This window comes from Micrasema longulum, unplaced genomic scaffold (assembly GCF_059751315.1).
Source record: "Micrasema longulum isolate JH-2025_06_02 unplaced genomic scaffold, ASM5975131v1 h1tg000045l, whole genome shotgun sequence".
Lineage (NCBI taxonomy): Eukaryota > Metazoa > Arthropoda > Insecta > Trichoptera > Brachycentridae > Micrasema > Micrasema longulum.
Window position 1 is genome coordinate 1,617,539 of NW_028277252.1, and position 24,591 is coordinate 1,642,129.

Here is a 24,591-nt window from a genome sequence, read left to right on the forward strand (position 1 = left end):
AATCGTCTGCCTTAAGAAGTAGTCACGCCACCGTCTGATAATGGATTATAAAACAATTTAGACATCAAAGACAAGATAGGATATCAGCTGACAGAAATATTTGACTTATGATAGTTTATTAAATAATTGATTGTACTCTTCTAATTCATGACACAAAACGTTTAGAACATGGTCCGATAAATTTGTAAAAATCATGTGATAAAATCGTTGAATTTGTAATCGGTAGCCAGATATATTTCAGTGGATCCGTATTAATTAAATAAATTTATAAATACATGTAAATATAAGTTATTAAAAAAAATAATAAATTCAATTAGTAAATTATATGTAAATATAAGTTATTATATCAATAAAAAGAGATTGAATTATTTTAATAATAATTTACTCATCATTAGGGTTAATCCCCTTTAATTATAAAACGAGTATACAATAAGGTATCGATTGTTAATTGATTTAGAAGATCGATTTGCGACGTAGAATTTTAGATTGACCGTTGCAAATGGAAATGGAGTTAGTTTTTTCTTGGCAACTGTAATGAATGTCAATCCTCACAGTGAAGCCGCTCCGTCCAACATTCTCATGCTAAATAAGTGATTTTTCCACACGAACTTCGGCGCTGTTTTCTTTTTGGGCTCGAGAACTTTAAACTTTTTCCAGTCCCCGTCGATAGCAGTCGTGACTCGAGAGCAACAAAAAGCCGGCCATTCGGAGAAGAGGCCGGACGGATAATTAACTCATACAGTAAGTTGACAGGTATGGACAAATTTGCTTTTTACTTGCCAATGGCTACCGCGCGGAATTACACGCCTCGAGGTTCCTGTGTGAATCTGTCTTGCCCGTCAGGGTTGTCACCGCGGAGACGGGACTGAACAAATCCAACATTTACTGAGAATTCATCAATTATTTCTTAATTTACAGGTTATTGACACTGGTCACTTTTTGTAGATTCTACTACTTCAATTTATCGCAACAACCGCTCGTTTTGCTAAATACAATTAATCTCAATTAAATGTTAATGCAAAAAGGAATCAGCTACATACACTGAGATAAAAACACATTTGAGATGTTTATAATAGCTTTCTATGTTTTTGTGAATACTGAAATTAGTTTTGGATCGCTTTTTTATTTTTTATTTGGATACAGGAAATCTCAATTTGACTCAAATTTATTATTTGGCACCTAAATCATTTCTGGTAAATCTTTTTAACCTTTTTTTTTCGTTTGCATGCTGTCGAAATTTCACCACCCCAATTCATCCATCAGCAGAACTCACCGGAGAGAACTTCGGAAGTCACACGCGGAGTAATTTTAAAATACAAAACTTTAAAAAATCATAGCGCTGATAATACGTTATACAAAAATATTTTTGTTTTAGTTCAATAGTCTACTACAAAAAAAAAAACACTGACGTTCCTTAAGGCAGCATGTCTTTGTTACGTGGAAGGTGAGGTGATCAGTATTGCGTTTCAGGTGCAGTCCATCAAAATGGTTAGGGTTCTTTCTAACCATGTAAATTTTTTTTTTTTGTACAATAAAATATTTTAATGACTAAATAAGAATAAAATTGGTGCTGCATTTATTTCTCTTATTGAAACGTTTTAACGAACGTTGAAAAGATCGACAAGAACAAAAAAAAACTGGTTAAATTAACACGATCTGTCATGCCGTTGAATTCCCAGCACTGATTAGATTAAACTTTTGACACTTGATAAACTAAATTAAGTAATGACCTCGAGATAACTCCATCAATCGCAAGACGAACGGAACAAAACATTGACAGCCCTGAACAAATTAGCCGGCATACCATTGAGCTTACAGCTTGCTCTACAAAAGCTTGAGACATAATGCAAGGAAATCCATCCCAAATTAGGTCTCGTCGATTTGTCATAGTTTGATTCTTCTAAACACAATTCCAGATTAGGCCACGAAGAACACTGTTGCTTGGGTCATTATTACTTTGGAAATCGATCAAAGATGGTTTATTTAATAAGAATCCCTTCTTATTTACTATAAAGAATTTTCTCTTGTCAAAATACAATAAATGCATCTACCAAATAGAGAGAACAAATAAGTGTAGAAACAAAATCAAATGTTTGATGCACACACTTTAATTTTCGGAGTGAATGAATCTCTCTGTTTGTTCATATAAATGTTTGCAAATATGCCTGTTTGTTAGTAATATTACTTGGTTTTTCGTGTTGAATGGTAGTCGTTAAGAAAATAGTAACTTGGCCATGCATCACGAATCAACTCACGGAGCGTAAAATGACAGTCAAATAAACCTATAAAGGATATGAACAGATTAGTACGTGGAGGTTATTGAGATCTGTATTACAATATATAGACTCATAATAATGTATGTATATGGAACAGACTAGTCACGTAACACCGGATCACACGATGCATCGGTCGGAAACGGAATAAATTCACAGCGTGGTATGGTAAAGTGAAAATGTATTATAATTCATTAATTCATATTTATTCGCTTTCTTATAAGAAACGATGCGTCGAGATTTATTGCCCTGACCTGACCGCTGGACTTAAAACATGCAGCCAACTTTAATATTAAGTGATTCCGGAATTATTCAAGCGATGCGGTCGTGAAACAAAATGGATGTTGCAGAACTGGAATATTTTACACGACGAAGGTACTCGCGTTCGATGCTTTTATTTTAATTAACATTTAAAGATGGCGAATAAATTAAACATTTTTACAGCGTCTTGTCAATAAACCTCCAACGTATTAAGATGTCGAAACCGAAATCAATTTATACGGAGCAGCGTTTTAATTAATACACGAGACGATAAAAGCTTTAATCTAGATTAGGAATTGAATTTTTGGGGTGATTTAATACAATAAATAGAGCAAAGAGGAAAACACAAAAGGAAATGTAATATTGTTTTCGTCCAAACAAAAGCAATCATCGAAAATTTATCTGGTTTCCGGGACATCTTTTTTGTGGCATTATCGGAATGCTTCGTGTGCATGTAATAAACTGCCATCGTAGAAGATAATGTCTCAAATAAAATCAAGAGATGTCTCCGATATGATAATAAGTTGGCCAATAGCCAATCCAGGGTGAGGCCACTAGGGAGATGCATCTGCTGGCCGCAACCGTCAGGACACAGAACAAGGACGTGCTGTAGAATATGGGCTCGGATAGACCCAAAACAATGGACATGGGCCAGTGTTTGTACCCCATGGGCGAAGGCGGTCAGTTTTAAAGGACGGTACATTTTGCAATTAATTGCGCCGAAACAGTGGCGTTTGTTTAGTTTGGCGCTGTACCCACATGTTCTTTCTAAACGTCGGCGTCGGCGTCGATTGAAAACATGGCCTAATATTATGAACATTGCGATGGAGCACGAGAGTAACAGGGTGGTTACTTACACTCGTAAAATGTAACGAAGCATGGGAATAATAAGGTAAACGCTATTTTGCAAAACATGTGTAAACAAATAATGGAAAAAAATACTAACAAACCATCACTACGATTCTCCCCGTCCAGAATGATTAAGAATACAGTTTTAAGTGTGAAACAGAACCAGAATCTTGAACGTTTCGGCTCGATGGCTACTCTCAGGTGAACATCCTGAATGAGGAAAACGAGTCCGCCTCGTAGTGTGGTGGATGGCACGTTCGCCTACCATGCTTGAGGTCCCGAGTTCGAATCCTGGGAAGGTCGATATGAAATCGTGATTAAAAAAGTGGTTCTATACTACAATATTTCATGTTCCTGGATTGGCACCTGAAGCGTAAGGCTGATCACCTTACCTTCATGTATTAGCGCTCTATGCACCATCAATCACTATTATTTTATTTTTCCTACATTATAGTGTCTTCTTACCCTTCGACAATATTTTTTTCACTTTTGACATGTTCATATCTAAATATTTGCTGAAACCATTATTTTTTAATTTCCTAGACGAAATTCAGCATCTTCGGCATTATTGGCAGGAAATTGAAATACCTGTACCTATATTAAAAAATACAGCGATTTGTTAATAATTTTGTGTTTGGCGTCCCGCTGAAACAATTGTAGCATGAACTTTTAACACACGGCCAGAGGTTGTGAGTTTGAATTTATTTAAAAAATCCTTACAAATAGGGAATAATTGCCCCCAGAACTAAAAAATAAAAACTATGGCGTTCAAGTAAGCGCTTTATTGAATCAATCGGTAATTGGATTTTTACAACCAAGAAACAGATTATTTAGTAAATTTAAACCGATTACGAAGAAAAAAAAAACACATTTATATACATATATATATATACAAACGGTAAGTAATACAACTTCCTTTTTTTTAAATTAACGTTGCATTTTTAAAAAGCTGTTTATTTCAATTAATATTTGATGTCAATAGAAGAAAATTAAATTATATAACCATTTTTGTTTAAATTTAGCATTTGAGCATAGTGAAGAATATTTTTAATCCATATAATGGAGTGAGTTAGTTTATCATTTTTTTATAATTTTCTACAAAAATTGTTATCCGATTAATAAAAATTTATTAATGGAAGTACCTAATTTAAACTTTTTTTTAAAAATATATAAAACGATATTTTTATGAAAATATCATAAACGTACCTAATTCAGTGCTTAACCTCTTAAAGTGCCGTTAAACTGCATACTAATACCCTACAAATACTTTGTTAAAACAAATCATTGAAAATACAAATAAATCAATAAAACATTACAATATTTTTTCACCCTAAAACAGTTCGGTACATTCGTTTTTAAATGTTAAAAAAATAACCGGTTAACGGTATTCGGTTTGAATAATTTCGAAAGCCCCGATTCAGAGGCTTGCAACCCGCGTCTCGTGTAATATAGAGGGTGCACTTAGGACATGATATTCTCACGAGAGCCTTAACAAATAAAATAGTTTGTTAAGTGTGTAATAAAATATTTAATACCTCCGCAAGTGGGCAGTACACAGTACACGCGGGCGTTATATTCAGCTCGGATTGCCTGTTATTTTTAAGGCCTAACATATTCCTCGCGCATAACATTTTCATAATAAAACATTAAGTAGGTGTAATGATCGCGCCATGAACGATAGCGTTATATTTTGATAGTATAATATACCGCAGGATAATTGTTTTCTCTTAATAAATACAAACTTCTCTGGGGTGAATTTTTAAAACACACTTTAAAAAAGTAGGATTTTGGTACTAAGAGTATTTAAATAATTTTATGATCGTATATATCTTGACAGGAGCTTCTGAAAGTTAAAATTTTAGTTCAATATACCTAAGTGGTTATTAGAATAAAGTTCGCGAGGATTTCTTTTCAGATTCAATACAGTGTGACTGGAATAACACTTTGCAATGGGTATCGCAAATCCGTCTAACTTCATGACTCTAGATTCTGCCTCTTTTGGGTTTCCCTGCGGTTGCCTTTAGTACTTTCATCTCTGACGCTCTGAGCAGTTATTTGGTTTCTTTGTTGAGTTTTTTTTATTTAGTTTTTCTACTAGGTTTTTCGTATTTTTTATTTTCTCTCTATCTATCCTCGCCTCTGTTGTATACACCATGATTTGGTCTGACACACGTTTTGTATTTCCGAATTACGTTTCCAATAATCATGTGTTCATTGTACTATACGACATTTCTTAGGCATCCAGATGTTTACTAACTGAGATGGATATGTTCTCATCTTCACTATGGCAGCATCAACTGCATGGCATGTGATGTTAATGACCTTATCTCCCATAGTAGATTCACTACTTTTTTTTATTATTAAAAGCGTTTTTTTTATTTACATTTATTCTGCTTGTGCAAGAAAAGGTGTTTGGCGTATATCTTGTCGTTCTATATTTAGTTATAAAGGTGCTAAACTTGGTTTGTTTCTTTGTTGTTCTCAATATGTGCTATTTTCTAAATGTTTTCTGAATATTATTTATGTCCCGAATTGAGTCTTTGTAACTCCTGGGAATGTAATTTAACGTATTATACCTGTAAAATACTTTGTGTTATATGATTTCTAAATAAAAAAATATATAAAAAATAAGTAGAAACATATAAAAACGGTAAAAAATTCATTCGGTTTCTGAAATCATACACGGATTTATTTGTACATGGTCCGTGATTTCAGGCTTTAAAAAAAATATTATGATAGCCAAGCTAAGGGTTAAATACGATTATATCATATTTTGAAAGTTTTGTTCGTTTGCCGTGAATAATCAACAAACTTATGTAGGTATGTATAATCTTGAGGGAGTACTTTTTTTTTAATACACCCAAAGTTAGCTTAAAATTATAGTGTTTCAGGAATATTTCGGAAGAATGATTTTTGCATGAAAAATATTTTTCTTGGCCCCTTTTGCGGAGCAGATAAATTTCTGCACTATATAGGTATATTTATAAACATAATCATTTATCAAATGAGTGTCTTGTAGCGTAGATTAATCGATTAAAAATATATGTACCTTGGAGGAGTCCACTTTTTGCCGTTTTGAGGTGAAAATGAAGAAATTATCGCAAAAAGCTATTTTAAAACACCGAACTTCACTTTAGACAGAAAATATCTTTTTTATGTTTAAATAAAAATCTTAGGCCCATTTTATTTAAATGTAAAAAACACCAGTAGTCCCACATAAGTTATTTTAATATGTACTATCAAAATAATAATTATTTTACTTTGAAGGTTCTATATAGATTGACATTATCTCATTCGGTTCAAGAGTTAGGATGTTTTGGAAATTGCACAACAACCAAATCTCGCTTCCTGAACATTTCGTTTAATGCGACTCCCGTGGTTTATCCTTTAAGGTACAGATAATATTTTTTTTAAAAAACATCGAAAACCATCTTGTGTAGACGATTTATTTTTACAAGTGCAATGAAAGTTTTTCCAAAAACAGTAAAAACTTTCAGTTTCCTTCCTAATCTCCGTCAGTACCGCGAATTAGTGGCGCTGTTATTGCGCCATAACGGGCCCTCGCAGTGGCCTCCTCGTGTCGCCGGTGCTTTCTTCCCGGAGCGAAGAGAGCCCCCCCAGGGTCCCGCCCCGCGCTGCCTTTCATGCCGGGAAACGTTTTATTAGTTGTGCAAAGGGCCACTTTCCTTTATTCCCGGATTGATTGTCGGATCACGCTGTACAAGTCGGAACGGTCCCTCGTCGCGTCTTATGACTCGTTCGGCATTATTATTTTTCCCTTTTTATTTCGCGTAAATATTTCGCTAATTATTTATGGCTCCGTCGGCGGGCTGCGGAGCGTAAACGGAGGAAACGATAATTGTGATTTATTGTTGCCTTTTTTTATTAAAACGGGAATAAAAAAGTATTGTTTTCATTGAGAATGGAGATGGCGGGGCGGTTGTTTTATTTCTCCACTGTATCAAATGGGCATAAGGACGGCTCGGATTTATCTGTTACAGTTTTTTGTTTGCTTTGGGATTAATAAATTAACAGTTTCAAACAAAATTATTTATCTGCGTTCTTCCGGGGCTTTATTTTTTCATTTGTTCAGGAAGCTGAACCACAAAGTTATACACACGTTCCCGTTGGATACGGAAATATTTCTAACTTTCGGTTAAAACATCGCATAAATATGTATAAACTAAATTAAACAAATTTCAACATTAATAATACTTGATTTATTACGGGAGAATTTGCCCAATTGTAAAAAAAATACAAATGCGATATATCTTTTCACTGGGAAAAATTAAAAACCGACGTGATATTAATTTATGTTTTAGCTTTTTTAAACGATCAATCCTATTGATGGCCCAACTGCGTGACACGAGAAAATGATTCAGGAAAATAAGGCGCAAAAATGCTTACTAATATCTGTTTTATTTCTAGGTTTACTGTAAAGCGATTTAAAAGATAGATCAATCGAGAACTCTAAATGAGTATTATGATAAATCTGGTACATAAAAAAGAACATAAGTATAAATTGATACTTTCAATGCTCTGTTTGATCGTACTCCGCCTGACATAAGGATAAAATTAATATTTAGATAAGCCCCAATTAATTAAACGTATCGGTAATGGATCATATTACACAGCAGAAAACAACAGTTACGATTGGCCATTGTTCGCGGGGTTACTAAGGGCGACTTACAGTTTACGAGTATGTAGCGCAGACAAAACAATTGTTCGGAACATTAATTACCCCACAATCTCACGAGTGTTTAGCTCTTATACTAGAATTATTAGTTGAGAGCGAAATTTAGTGCCGGACGGTAAGGGTTGTACGTACACATGGTAGGTGAGGGTGTGCGGGGGTGGCGGACAAAGTCAGATACATAGGCCGGGCTAATTATCTCTTAGAACATCAAAGCGGTTTTGGCCGGCTGCTGCGAGGCTAACAATGGCCCGAGGACGTACCGGTCCTGATGATGGGTCGGGATGAGGCTCGCTCGCCATACGAGACGCTTTGAACCATCAGCGTTCATATCTGGACGAACGAAATAAACAATATTTTCGATGCGGGATATTCCCGAGTTTAGTCTTACCACCGGCCGCGGCCGTGAGCAGATCGAAACTGAAAATGAATATTCAGATGCACGAACCTATTACCGATTGCAAAGTAAATATTTTTTCTCTTTTTAAAGAAGCGAAAGTGTGCGGAGAGGCGGTTAGGGAAATGTTTAATATTGGAACCTTATTTTTTCGTGTTAACAACCTGTAGGATTAGGCAAGGAAAATGTGCTAAATACGATCTTGAATTTTTTAAAGAAACCTGGCGGTAATTTTTAAAAGTATAAATAAAACATATAATTTTGGTTTAATTAAATACAGGTATATATTCATTTCGGTATATTGTTGTGTTAAAGTTTTGATCAACAATGCGCACGCATGTTGAAAACAAATTACTTAATTAGACCTGATTGACATATTGTATCAAAATTATTAACAGTAGAGTTTCACCAAAACATCAATATTACGATATTAAGGGTTAAAATTAGATGATGCGATCATGTTTTGTTTGGACATATAGCGCATCACTATCCGTAATTATTATATAACGATTGAAGGCACCAGAAACACGAATGCGGCCATAATTAAATACACATCATCAAACATACATCGTTGAGTATTTCGGAAAAACTAATAAAGTGAGAAAGATCTATTGCATTTTTGGATTTAAGTTAACCATAAGTTATCTAATAATCAATCATCGATCTTTGTTACATATATAAGTTTGAAGATAGAATTGCCTATTTTGACAAAAGCGACAAAAAAAGTGACAAGTTAAAGTGGTCGATTTGCTAAATAAATTTTAGTAAAACTAAATAAATACATTTATTTAACAAACAACGGCATTATTCGGGCACATTGCAGACAGTGGCTTGCGAATTATTATAAACGTAGTGACTTAGATATTATGTTTAATACTTTATTATTATGGATAACTTATATAGCGCCATTTTCGTAATATAATATCTCAAGGGCGATTTACATAGTGATTCTATAGTTAAATAAATTTAATTGAAGCTTTTAAATTAGTAATTTAATTAAAACAATTTATTTTGCTGTCACATGTTACGGATTTATTAAAATGATTTCGAGAACAAGTGGGTTTTATGTTTTTTCCGAAACATTACTTCACTTTCACAGCCTCGCACCTCTGCTGGAAGAGCATTCCATGCCATAGGGCCTGCGACCGCAAATGCGCGTTCACTAAATTTAGTGCGCTGTTTGCGTAGAGGTATGAAAACTTTTCCTCTCGCCGTAGACGTAGCTGATCTAAGCGTGAGACGCCTGTCAGCTAGTTCATCTGGAATGCATAGTTCCCTTAGATATTCCGGAGCAGAGTTGTGCAGTGACTTATACATAAGCCAACAGAGTTTGTATTCGACCCTCTGTGGAAAACGTAGCCAGTGTAGTTCCCGAAGTAGTGGAGTAATATGACTAAAGTTAGAGGTTCCGAAAAAAAGTCTCGCTGCAGCATTCAAAACAGATTGTAGGCGAGTCATTTTCACATCTTCGGTGATATCATGTGTTGAATTATAAAGGAAAAATAATCGATTGGGGACTTTAAAAAATATTTTATATTTACTTTCTTCGCCTATTTTTAGTGTTTTGGCTTAGCACAAATCATATTATTTGTGTATGCGATGATATTTAAGTTTTGATGGGCGTTTATATAAAATTAAATAAAAATCGCTAAAAAAAAAATAGGTACTTACCAGGCGCGTTCCTTCCATATATACTATGGATGCGGCGCATCCTTTGAACATTTGAAAATAATAAAATGTATTTTTTTTATTAAAAATTCCTCAAACAACCGCAGAAAACGTTCGAGTGCACGCGATTTACAAATTCAAAAAATGTTTTGTAAACATAACGACATGCGTATGCGTATTTTCTATATCAACGCACTAAATATCAAGGTACTTTGGCCTTGATAGTATTCTTTAGATACGCTGGAGTCTGGATACTAGTTTTCATTTTGAGTCCAGTCCAATTACAAATGTTCGAATTTCCGCGCACGCGCATTAAGGTTCATGCGGTGCATTGTTCCACGAGACTCATAGAGATAAGAGCATCTGACTTGTGTAATCCAAAGAAAAAACGACTTTCATAACGTATATCATTAAAGTATATATAGTATCGTATATCAAGTTTTAAATTAAGTATTTTTTTAATTTGGCCAAAATTTAAGAACATCTTGAGTTTTAGGAATTTTCCTAATGTTTACAGCTTCGCCACTAGCAGCGTCTGTTCCCGTGTTCTATTTATTTATAGACGATCAACTATTAATTTTACTATCACTATGGAAAACTTATACAGCACAATTTTTGTAATATAATACCTCAAGCGCGCTTTACAAAAGAGATTAAATGCAACATTAATTTTAATTAGACATAAAATTTAAGCAAAACTGTTCAGAAAAACTAATTATTTTTCTATCACATTCTCAGGATTTATTCAAATGACAATTTTGTAAAAGCATAAATTCACTAATTTTTAAATTTACTGTAGTAGTAAATTTACAAATACGTAACTGATCAAAAGTATATATTTTATGATGTAAGTAGATATTTACCTATATCTACTATTATACCTACTAAAAGTAAGAACGTGATTATTTTTTGTCAGCATCCCTACTGAAAATAGCCACCACACGCCCTGGTACCTACATGGCCCGTCTATCCCTTTTGATAAACTTCTCGACAGGTAGCATACGACTGAACACCTTAACTCCAAGTAAACGATGGAACTAATTATATATAATATCCCCTCATACCAGCACTTTTGCTGATGGAATATTTCGTACAAATAAAATATGTAATGTAATGTAATATGTAAAGTTTTAAAAAAAAACCTTGTATTTTGTCATAAATAAATAAATTAAAAAAAATTTTAAAAAACAACTTGTAATAAAAATAAGTATTTTCAAAAGATATTTACAAAAAAATCGTTTGTTTAACAGAGAAATTGTATTAATCTTCACATAAGGATCGCCGCTTGTTTTGATTCTCTGGTTTCATAAAAAATCCATTGCATATAGACTTTAAATGACTGTGTTATAATTTGTTCTGTGATATAATAAAAAAGTTTGGTCCGACCGCGTCGGCGCCGCAGCCGCCACCGCCCCCGGAGGGCCCGAGGCTGTGTGATGTTACTGCTTCTTCTGGTCCTGACGTCGTGTCCAGGAGGGCTTTGTAAATGATGTTAGCTAAACCAATTTGCAGGGGGTCGGCCGCCAGCGTAGGTCAAAGGAAACGCGGCCGCCGGAAAATTTAGTCCTTTTTCCTACGAAAATTTGCAAGGCCGGCTATCAAGGATTAATTGAATGTTTGGAAAGTGTTTACTTTGTGTTTAAGCCAGAAACCAATGTTCTATCGAGCACAAAGACACGGAAGTCAATGGGCGCCTACTGAAGTACAAATAAATGTTTACCGATACTCTGCGTTCTGCTAGCCTTTGTAGAGAAATAATTTGTTACCAAATGAAAAGGATTATTTTTTTTTTTAAAAACTCATAAAAAAATAATTTTAGAACCATTAAGGTAGTAAGAAATGAAGTAAGAAAATTTTAAACAAGTTGTAATAGAGCGAGGTTCGAACCTCGTATTTTCTGAGTCCGAGTCCGCAAAACTACGCGGTATCACAACACGTAAAAAAATAAGCCGTATTAGGATGATAGCTTTTTTTAAATTAAACAAAATATTTTCATAAAAGTTTAAGTTACACTCGCACACATTTGCAATATTGAATACAAATACACTGGAACCTTATTTTTCACTGAAAATACGTACCACACAATACCGTGTAAAAAAAAGTATACTTAAAAAGGTTGAAAGCTGGATATGTTATCTCGCTGTACAATAAATTATGGGTTTAAAAAAAAAATGTTAACCATTTCTAGAACCTTCATTTTATTTACGCCAACATACTTAAAACAATCGAAACAAATATTATTCGCTATCACTATCATATTACATCATAAGCCAAGTAAAAAGCGATATAGGTCATTCCAATAACGAATAGTAAATTGATTGGTAAATTGATGATTAATTTTTTTAATTCAACTTCTGAACCGTGTTATTTTAAAATCGTGTACAAATTTAATTAATGACTTGCTAGTATAACATTTTATTTAAGGAAATGTGGAAGTCTGGTAAATATTACTAAGTGGGAAAAGTTATTAGTTTTACTAGTCAATGACAGGTAAATAAGCTCAGTAAATGCCTAGACTTTCATATATAGAAGACAAAATACAGTAATATTAATATTAATACATTTAAAATATTGTTAAAAATACTTTTACTTGGTTGCACGATACAAGCATGAATTAAAAATATGTGTTTGCTTCAAATTTTTGTCATTTATTGTTATTTTCATAATGATGAACAAGAAGCGTGTTTAACTTGGACGTGAATATTAACGTCTGACAAAAAAAAAACACGTTAAAACAACACTAAAAACCAACGATCAACACAGTGGGGACAGAATTGTCTTTTTCAGTGGACAAGAATGTCAAGAAAACGCGACAAGTCTCACAGTACCTAGTATCAAAAATCTTGCAACTATTTCCGAGACCAAAATAATCACCGTGAATATTGTGACACGACGTAAAAGGCGTTGACTCTTTAACTCTCGCCATTAACGGTGATGTTACAATGCCAAGACACTCTTCCAAGTTTATTGGACTTGTTAGCGTTGTCTTTTGTATCCAAGGCGTTAGTGACGACAATTAGGAGCATGCTGCGCAAGCCATCTTCACCTTTATGAAGGCAGTTAACAAAGTACTAACACATTATTGTCCACTGGGCCCGAGTATTATGAAAACATCAGCTACTTGTGCTATCTGACTCTAAATACCTGTTGAAGATAAGGCGACTTACGGGAAAAAACAGAAATTTTAAATTGACTACCAATATGAACAATAAAACAGATCGTGTACAATTGTTTTAATGCTTTTTTTTTTTCAATTTATATTTTTTTTAATTTCAATTTCAATTATCAACTCAGGACAAGAGTCTCGTGGATTTTGAACAAGATAAAAAAAAAGTTTGGTGGAAATAAGACTAGTTTTTATGCTTGCAATGAACGATAAAACAAAAATGGGACGCAAAACAACACTATACATTATCCATCCAAAAAGCTCATAAAAAACATTCCAAAAGTTTACCGAAAATGTCTTTTACGTGTGTATGAAAAATATCATACACACGTTTTTAGATAATTTCAAAATGTTCTTGTTAATTCAAATGACACCTTGGTCTTTTTTTTTTTAAATACTTAGTTTTATACAAACACCAACTTTTCTATCCTCTTTCTTGTTTTTGGAGTAAGAAACATAATAATTTTCTTAAAAGCCAATTTCGTTTTACGCAATCTTTAATTTAAAGGGGAGAATTGGATGGATTTTTTTTAGTATTTCCACGAACAAAACTTTATATCCATCGGTACCGTGGACATAAAATGCATTCGTCAAATGGCCCAAACACCAGGGTCATGACGTAGTTAAATTTATGTTTCCAAAAATACAAACAAGATACGTGAAGGAAGACGTAAACATCTTCAGGTGAATTTAGCATCCTTTTTATGATTTAGACAGTAAATTTTTTTGAATGCATCAAAACTAAGCGCTGCGGCGACTGTAAAAAGAAAAAGAAAAATTGGATTAGAGTTAAATCCCCTATGTTGTACATCGTTTTATTTATTTATTTCAAGAAAATAAAAAAAAATGCAACCATTACAAATAAACCAAAATTATAGGTCTATTATTGTCACTCCATCAGTAAAAAGAAAAAAACAACAAAATAACACATAAATACGAAAAATTAAAAAAATCTATTCGTTAACAGATCCACACGGAATGACCCGTAATTAGCCTTTTCTTTAAAACAGAGAAAATAAATTAAATATGAAAACACATAAAAAAAATAAAAATATGTAGAGTTTGTTAAATACAGTTAGATTAAACTGTTATTATTATTATTTGCAATTAAGGCTTTAGCATTTTCTTTATAGTTGTTTTGAGTGAGAAACGGTAGTTATGCATTTTAGTTCTATGTCAAAAAAGAAGTACACGTCGAATTTAACCTGTTCTGAGTTGTCTATGCAGCTTAATATTTTTTTCTTATCCTAAGAGAACATTCACGTATCTCTACGAATTATTTTGAGAGAGAAATACGACGAACTTCAGTATTCTTTGAAATCAATTAAGTTATATACCTATCGAGAAAGACACTGTAGTAATTATGACGCTACAGTATACTTTAAAAATTCAAGTCAAATGAGCAAATACCACAAAAAATAATGGGCATTAATTATTATGTCAATATGAATTGAGTTTCGAACATAGACATCTTTTTCAAAGTTACTCTTTTGCAAAAGGGTCGATTTAGACATACCACAATGTTTTTCTGGAGGTACGATATATTTGCAAGTACATATACATTAATATAATTCGTTTTAAAGATTATTGCAGAAGATGTTTGTATTTACTTTGTGTTGAAAAATCAATCAAAAATTATGTTGATACTAAGTATATTTTATTAACAGATGTCGTAGAGATATAGGCGATTAAAAATCTTAACAAGTTTACTAAAATAAACACAGCGTGTAAAAATGTTTAGACACAATGTTTACTTGGAAAAGATAAAATTGTTTATTTTACCTCTTTAGATAATACATTTAGGCCATTAAGATAACGCATATTGCAGGTAAATTATAAACAGTACGAGGTGCATTTTGTTAAATAAATATTTTTATGCAAACCCTTAAATTTAAATGTGTAGAGGAATTTGAGAACCTGGGAAGTATGTTTACTAGGAATGGAAATACTGAAAAAAATATTGAAAGGCGGGTGAGTGCCGGGAGCAGGGTGAACGGTGCGCTAAAACCAATCTTGGCAAGTAAAAGTTTTTCGCAGAAGGCGAAATTAACCGTTCAGCCGGTACGGACCCTAATTACAGAAGCGAAGTATGGAATTGAAAAAAACAGGGTGAAAGTAGGCTAAATGCACTCTAATTATTATTATGCAACTCTATGGGGAACAGGATATCAAAATGACATAAACAGACAACAAAGACAGCAAAATAAAATATTAAAGTTAGTATATGACCTTCCCTATCTAACAGCAACTAAAGAACTTTTTGAACAAACTAAACAATTAAACATAACTGAACCCTTTAAACTAGAATCTTTAAAATTTATTCATAAATTAGCCACTGATGTAATTGTAGACGAGGAATTAAAACTTGAAAAAAATTGTAGTAAACATGAACACAATACGAGAATATCAGAAAAATATCATATACAATCTTTTAAAACGAGAAAAGGACAATCGAGACTTATAAACCATGGACTGAAATTATACAATAAACTACCAGACAAAACTAAACAAAAGACTCAGGCAACCTTTACAAAAGATGTTAAAAATATTATTATTAACAGTAGAATGTGAATTTTAAAAGTGAAAACATTTTGTTAAATGTATGTAACCCGTAAGGGTTTATCAATAAAATTTAAATAAAAAAAAAATATATAAAAAAAAATTGCAATCCCTCGGGCGGATGTGCGGTAAAACTAAGTACTTATGCAGGGCTGAGATGATTATCGACAAAATCAAGAAAGAGTACTGCGTTGGTTAAGACATGTACGGCGAATGGACGGCGAAAGAACGGCTAAAAGATTAACCATGCGAATATTTATGGATGCAGAAAATGCTGAAGACCGAGAAAGACATAGCATGTCCAAATTCAACGAATACAAATGTCAAAAGTTGGAATAATCGGCGCGCGTGTTGAACCGGGTTGTGGTTAGATAGTGTTGCGGACTCACGGATCAGAGGTCCGAGGTTTGAACCCCACTCTACCCCAACTTGATTTCCATTTGCCAATAGTGAGTTATATAATAAGCTCATTGGAAATGGCCACCAAAAATGAAATATTTGGATAATTTATAAGAAGGCTAATATTTCTTTGATAAAAAAATAATAAATGAAGAAAAGCAAGGCCAGTATAGAGACAGAGTGTTATGGTGAAATTTTCTCCCTGCCTGCTCCTACGGAGAAACAGCGTGATGATGCTTGTGAACAAATAAAACCTTATAAAAACTTTTGAAAATCGATGTATGTATGTAAACTATGACACAGTTACAAGAAGTGACAAAAAATTTGTCAATATTTGCAAAACTGTGACAGCTATTATTAAAATGTATCAAATAATGATCCAGACACTGCTTCGGAGTAACTACGCAGTGTCCTGCAGGATAAATGATCGAATCGACTAACCTGTTCAAAGTCCGGCTGAGTCTCCTCCGCGTCCGCCGGGGGCCCTCGAGCGGGGGCCCCGGGGGGCGCGGCGCGGGGGCGCGCGCGGACGGGCGGGGCTCAGTCCCGCGAGCGGCGCGGCCGCCCCACCTTGCCCTTGCGCACCGCCCCCGCGGCGCCCCCCGCGCCGGCGCCCCCCGACGCCTTGAGCAGCTTGTGCCAGTCCTGTTCGCACACCAGGCTGCCCGCCAGCATATAGTACCTGGTAAAGTAAAACATAATTTATTTTAATAAATTTGCGGATAAAGTTTATTTTAAAAATATATTTCAAAGAAAAAAACTATAAACAGTAACATAAAACTAGGAACGAGACAATGCATAGATAAGCAATGAAAAATAAGTATAAATATTCAATACCTGTATTAAAAAAAAAAACTTTTAATAACTGTATTTTTATTACAATATTTTGAGTTTGTCCGAATGTTTGCAGACTGGATTTCACTTCCGAGGGAGTCATTAAAATTAACAAATCACAACTGAGACGGAGAACATTTTAGAGAAGGGAATATGGAAGTCTAGGTATGTACAGGGCTTATGGCCTGTCATTGGCTGGATTAAGTGGCCACTGTAACATTCACCATTTTGTCTATGTGTGTTCATACATATTTGTCTGTTGCCTAGTATGTGAAATAATTCGATTAAATAAATCTCTTCGCCACATAAAGGTATTATTAATTTCTTAATGCATTATTGCTCATAACTCATAATAAAATTCGATAAAAACAAAAAAAAATCTTTAGGATTCTGAAGCCTTTTCAACTATTAAATGTTTTAAAAAAAAAATCGTTCTGCCAAGATAAGGGTTAAAGAGACTTTTTAAAAATCCATTACTTAGTATCTTTTTTATCTACCCTACTAGTAAAAGCCTTCCGGGCGTTTATGTAAAATAAAGAAATTTGAAAAATATATTTTTATAACGTGGTATTTTTATGGATTAAATTGACTGAACTCATAAATCCACACGATTTTTAATTTTTTTATACAAAACAAACGATTTTGATTATAAATTTTATATTTGAAGCACTAACTTTAAGGTTATTTATTATAATTAAATAAATAAGACAACTTTGTTTTTAACCACAATTTTTTTTATAATTATTTTTTTTCCACCGACCGGTTTCAAAGAGAACAAGCTTCTCCGTCAAGGTTTACGTAACTAATGAATTATTTCCTATTTTTTTTATCATGTCAACTAAATACTTTCATAATATTTCACATTTGATTTGTTGTTTAAGCTTATTTTTTTATTTATTTTACTCATTTAAATTTATTTACCTACAGTTCATAAAAGCTTTAGGATAATTACCCTTATTACGCATTCTGGTTAGATTACCGACATGATTGACATTAAATCTTTATTTTAAATGGTACACGTGGGCCCAATAAATCAAGTCTTTTTTCCTTACAATAATTATGATAATTCGATATCAATATTTTCGAAGCTAACAGGAGATGACTAAAATAAATATTGTTTATTTGGTTACAAATATTTTTTTTCTTATTATGAATTGCTTTTTTAATTTCTAAGATTTCTAAGTTGTCTAATTTTAATATTTTATTTTCAACATGAAGTAATTTTAATCCAGTATCTTTATTGAAGTAATGATTATTTTCCATCAGATGGTTTGCGAATTCAGAAATAAAATATTATTTAAGCACTTTAAGTATTCTTTTACTCTAATATTAAAGTTCCTTTTAGATTATATTCATTTATTGACGGCTAAAAATCCACCAAAAGGAAATTGAACGGGATAGTCGGCCTCAGGGTGTACTGGTTAGTGCGTTGGCCTGGCATTTAATAAAAATACAATAAACATCAGTCCACCTGTGTAATTGTCTGAAATGGGCCTTTAGCGGGTACAAAAGTAAAATAAAAAAAAACGGAAGCCAGCTAAAATAAAGCGTGTTCCCCTTTCAGTAAAATTAAATGTGCACATTCTACTACAATGTGAGCAATACGTAGCAATTTGTCCATCACCTCCCTAGGTATAATATTATTATATAGTTCCGTGGCACCCACAGCAGACGCGGGAGGGGTAAACTGAGAGAATGTGGTTCCACCCCCCAGTGAGGGGAAATCGCTTGGAACAGGAACAGGCTTCTCGGGGGGTAATACCAACTTCTGGATAAACTTATCAAATAAATATCCCATTTAAAACAGATACATGAGTTGTGGTTTGCAAACTCTAAACATATTACGGTAAAAATATACAAAATAAAAACAACGTATTTTTTCACGTTTATACACGTATGTAGTAGTGACCGAACAAGGTTGTTTGATTGTATGCAATACAAATAAATGCAATTATTAATATGCCCTGTGTGTGAAATAGAACCAGAATCCTAGATGAGTGTATTTCAACTCTATGGCTATTCTTAGGTAAAATCCCGAAAAAGGTAACCGAATGGGGAAAAGCCCGCCTCATAATGTAACGGTTAGGGTGTTCGACTAGCATTGTTTTAAGGTCTTATGTTCAATTTCTGGAAGGGTCAACATAAAATATTTGTTTAGAAGTTGCTTTTACATTACAATATTTCACCGTGTTTTGGATTTTGGCCTGAAGCGTAAGAATAATCTCTTTACCTCTCTGTAACGCATGATCAAGATACACTGCATGTAATTTTCCATGCAGTGCCCTATGCACTTTTAAGTGCGGAAAAGGGTTTGATGATAATGATGAAGATACACTTGTGTGATTTTCTTTTTAAACATGGGTTAATTTAAATTTAACTATGTGAAAAATAAACTGGTGTTGTGAAACCGCAATTGATGCCATTTTTACTAAAATCGGGTGATTTAAAATAATTTATAAATTATACACCGTTTAGGAAAAAAATATACATATTTTATGTCCTGAATACTACAGACATTAAATTTAAAAAAATACTGTAAACATTTTAATAATTAAAGTAAAGTTGATTATAAATTTACAATAATTCAATAAATAAGGATTGACACATATTTTGTGCTGATTTACGTCTTGCAAATCTAATGAAACATGTTATCTTTTAAGACAATAACCATTACCACGTTGTTTTAAGTGTCTTATAAAGGGTTAAATAATGGCATGAATCGGTTTCTTTAGAAGACAAAACTAGGGTTACCTCAGCAAGTAATCAAATTGATAATGGATTCCTTTTCTAAGTGTTGATGCTCAAATAGCCGACCACCGACACTAGGTTATTTGTGTTTTTACACAGTCCCACATACTGCCTTATATTTTTCAAAAAAATACTATTCAAACTGACGTGCGCCCACCTAAGTATTTCCCCGAAATGACAAATTAATGATATATTGTTAGAATTTTTTCGGCTCGCCGCCGCCAAAAAATCGGAGTGTCAAAATTCCGATACAAATTTGTATACTCGCGTCGAAATATTTCAAAAGTTTGAATTGCAGTAAAAATGAATTCACTTTGGAGTGGTTTAAATGCATTTTGAGTTTTATTTAACTCATTCAGGGGTTATGAAAGAATTTTTCAATAAAATGTTTATAGCGCACTAAGGAAAAAGCATTTTCGCGAGTGTTTACTTTATTTCTTGCATTTATTTCTCAAGTGATTTAAAAATTGAAATTGAAGATTACCTACCTAACAGTCCGTATATAATAAACAGTTTTATCATCATGAATATTGCTTCTGTTGGAATGGATACGAAGTGAATTTTCTAATATCTGACCCTTAAAGGTGATATTAAATTATGAAATTTGGCTCGAGTCGCTGATATGTAAAGTGAATGACGTGGTAATGGCAGTCACAAGTGGTTTTTGTATCACTAACCTGTCTCCGGGTACAAGGTGAGCTCCACACTTAGAACACGCGAAGCACTTGAGGTGAAACACGTGGTGCTGCGGGGGTGCAGTGGGGGGCGCTCCTCCTCCCTGGGGGCCCCCCGTTCTCATGACGAACTCACTGGCGGGAATACTCTGCCCACACGCGGCACACGCCCCCGAACTCCCAAACATTCTGGAAAAAATACATTATATTTTTTAAAAAATTGGTAATTACTGATTATGATATAATATTTAATATATTTATAGGCGAAAGAGTGAATAGCATAACGTGAGAAAACTTTTCAGTCAATAAATCGATTCGGATATAATGAAAAACCTCATTGAGCTAAAGCACCTATTAAAACTCCATTTAACAAATCCCAGGCAATATCTGAGCATACTAGCAACATCCGAAGGCAGTAAAAAGGAAAAGTCTGGTACTGAAGTTCCGTCCTCGGGCGATGTACACAAAATGAAACGGCAATTAAAGGAGGGTATCATAAATATCGTCTAATTAAGCAAATAATGCTCCAGGTGTATCGCTTATTTATTATCCATAAACCACGACGCGGTCTCAGTATGAAACAACATAAACCACTTATTATCCATGCCGCTTAATTGCTGCAAAGATAGCCCGAATCGGCAATAAACTAGATTATCGGCCGACGTAGGAAAGGGGAGAACACGAAAGGCCGGGGACTGCAGGTCGAGGAGGTTAAAGGGTGTAAGCTTGTAGTGTTGTCGGTTGACGGTGGATGGGGATTCTACCTTTGGTCGTACAAGGCACTATCGTGTCGTGATCACCGAGCACACTTTGGGTAGGCATTCCTACGCCAAGCGGCAATTAATTGCGAAGTTGTTTTACTCGGGATTAATTCTCGGATGATTCGTTGCTTAAACTGATTGAAAAAATTTCAAACCTTTAAATTATTATTATTTTATTAAAAAAAAAAAATTATCTTATTTAGAAAAAAACATGCAGTGGTTTATAATATTATAAATAAGTATATAAATGAAAAAAAGACTTATGTTTCCAGAAATGCAATTTTTCTGGAATACTTAAAATCATAGAAAGATGTATTCAAAATCACAAAATAGGATTGTTGCTTTGCAGGTTTACGAATGTTTTACTTTACAAAATGCTCATAGCACAAAACAAGATTTTATGAAAACATTCCAATCACCTTGTGAAATTTGTGTTTGCACAGAGATAAACTGTAAATACATCTTCAACTTAAGATGATTCCATTAACTAAATTCGATAAAATACATACTCGTTAATGAGAGTTCTGTGCTTGATTGATCCAACTTTTGTAATGCTAGCAGCCAGAGGCAGTTCTCTGTCACCACTCTACCACTCTACCAAGTTGTGTGGTACCTAACCCGGGGGGTTGAACGGGACTCAAAGGGGTTTTTGCTTATACACCTTAATTACGTGTTTACCCCCATCTGTCCGTATTAAACTCTGTAAGTAATCTGGAGGTACAAGCTCTTGAGTAGGGGCATCAAATCGCACTAAATTTATTGCGAAGGATTATTCCATTATTATAATTAATAAATTACGCTATAAGAGTGACGTAAACCAAGTTTGTTTTGACAAATTCAAAACATCCATAGATACTGAGCACTGCAGCTGTTCATTAAAATGACAGATACATTTCAAATTAGAACTTTTTAGGAACATTAAATATTGCATCTTTATAAACGACAGAATTTTTTTTTAAATTTTTAATCTGAATAATTTATCTATTTATCAAAAGAAAACAATAGCCATTACCACAAAAAAATAATATTTACAAATAAACCAAAATTATAGGCCAATTATAGTTTTCTATATATTAATAAATACAATGTCAAAAAAAGAAGAAAAAAAGCGTACATTGAAATAGCCACTCCGCACCTTTTCACACGTAAAAAATAAATAAAATATTACAATAATATTAAATAACAAAAAAAAAAAAGTTTTTTTTTACTGTTTGTTGATGTTTTATTTTTTTGTCGGTGAGTTATGTTATTTCTTTTGTGCGGATATTCATTTCGGTTTATAATTGATTTTTAATAAGCATATTTGCGAGTTTTCATAGTTATTAAACAAATATTTAGGACAGGGTAACGAATTTGCGGATGGCGTAGTTATCGTTGTTGAGTACCGGCAATTTCTAATTTACCGAACGCTTTAGTAACTGTGCATTCCTCTACCCTCACATCTTGGGAATTTCATATTAGCCCACAAGAGTAAGGCGAGACCGGCTGAGTGAATGAGCGGGCTGTAACTTTACTTATTAATTTCAATTACCGAAATCTCGTGGGACAAATCACCCGAAGCACCTTTCATGGATTGCGTACACGAAGATAGGAGCTACCTTTCTCTTAGCGAGACTCTCAATCGTAGATTATCCACAAGTGATTATAGTTTGCGAGCTTAATGGATACCATTAGATTAAATCAGATATTCAATTGCGTACGGAAGGGATTCGCTATACAAGCGTTGGGTATTCTAGATTCTATTAGTTGAGGGAGTTTGCAGGAATAATTAGGTTTTGAGATGATACATATTAAATTGGAATAACTGGCCCAGATTTTAGGGTCTATCTTAAACGTGTGTTTCCACATCCCACGCGCTGTTTCATCAAGGTAAGACATAAATTTTAGTAAATCCAGGATGTTTTACTAAACATTAATAAATAGTGAACTTATATTTCAAACCGATAGACCAAATAATTTATACGATAGTAAAACCGTAAACAGTTTATATATAAAACAGTGTTGTTTTTAACTACATATTTTTTGTCCTACCGATCAGTTTCAAAGCTACACAAGCACAAAAAAAAGTGGTTAAAAACAAAGTTGTTTAATATTTATTTTATTATGAATAACCACAAAGTTAGTGATTCAAATATACATTTTGTAGTCAATGTATTTGCTATTCAGCATCTTGTTATCCAGTCATTTAGTAACATATCATATTAGAAGTAATACACCTTGGGTAGTATACGTATGATTATTATCCACAGTATTTGAACTGAATTATAGCAAAAATGAAACATGATATCTCAGTTATGTATGGGCAGATTTTGTTGCAATGAACGATTTTTGAAAACTATTTTCAAATCTGACTTGTTAAAATTATTAGTTAAATGAGGAACACTTAAGGATCGGATGTGTTTACCGATTGGGAGAAACATTTCGAGTTGTACACTAATTTACCCTCATGATATCCTAATAAGTTTTAAACATGTCCCCACAGAAAATGTAAGCTTTTAGATTAAACTGAATACAATTAACTCGGCAAAGCTCGGCTTTAGAGGAAGGATACGTTTTACGCCGTTTAGTGCTAACGAAGACTTGTATATCCTAAACGAAACAGAGAGAATATTAAAAGCAAGCGAAATTACTATTAAATATCCTTACTCGAAAATGAGAACACTCCAAGCTTACTAATTTAATTGAGTCAATTAAATTAAAAAAGATTTTGTAATATTTCTACGTAATTAGGAAAATTCGTGATAAAAGTTTATTTTTATTGATTTATTTTTCGCTTTATTAAATCCTACGTAATGTTTATAAAAAACCTTCACAATGTATGCAGGTTTTACAAAGGCAATATAAAAACGAATTGATTAATAACATTCTAATTGGATTAACGGAACCGGCAGAAATGTGGGTAGAATGCTTTCGTACCTATTATGTACATCTAAATATAAGGCCCAATATTGATAACCCGAGTAGGGCTCGTGTAAACAAATATCAAAGAAATTTAATTAATAATTAGATTCTCCCTGCGCATGGCTTAATTAAACATATCAAAAAACAGGACTTATGTCTGAAACTCATCTAAAGTTAGTTAAGACTAATTAAATAGGTAAAGTATAAACATACTCGCTTATTTGTCGATTGTACGTACCGGTAGGAGATGGTGAGTGTATTGGTGGATCCGACGAATACTTATTCTGTAAGACTGACACACGTTCAAGTTTCCATACTCGGGGAATACTTAGCCAAAAGTCGTTTTATCTTTAGAATTGTTATATCATGAAAACGCACACAAACATGCACGTATAAAGGTAGAGCTTC

The 24,591-nt window shown here is 33.5% G+C and overlaps 1 protein-coding gene across 1 annotated transcript in view; it reads right to left on the bottom strand.

The window, feature by feature from the left end:
* The window catches only part of LOC148285244 (LIM domain transcription factor LMO4), a 431,295-nt gene that overhangs the window by 202,251 nt on the left and 204,453 nt on the right, over positions 1 to 24,591 (bottom strand). Inside the window, exons 3-4 of the mRNA XM_088228372.1 lie at positions 20,525 to 20,710; positions 16,707 to 16,947 (exon numbers count right to left, since the gene is read on the bottom strand). Of these exons, the coding sequence (XP_088084498.1) occupies positions 16,806 to 16,947; positions 20,525 to 20,710 (328 nt within the window). The 3' untranslated portion in view covers positions 16,707 to 16,805. The remainder of the gene's footprint in view (positions 1 to 16,706; positions 16,948 to 20,524; positions 20,711 to 24,591) is intronic.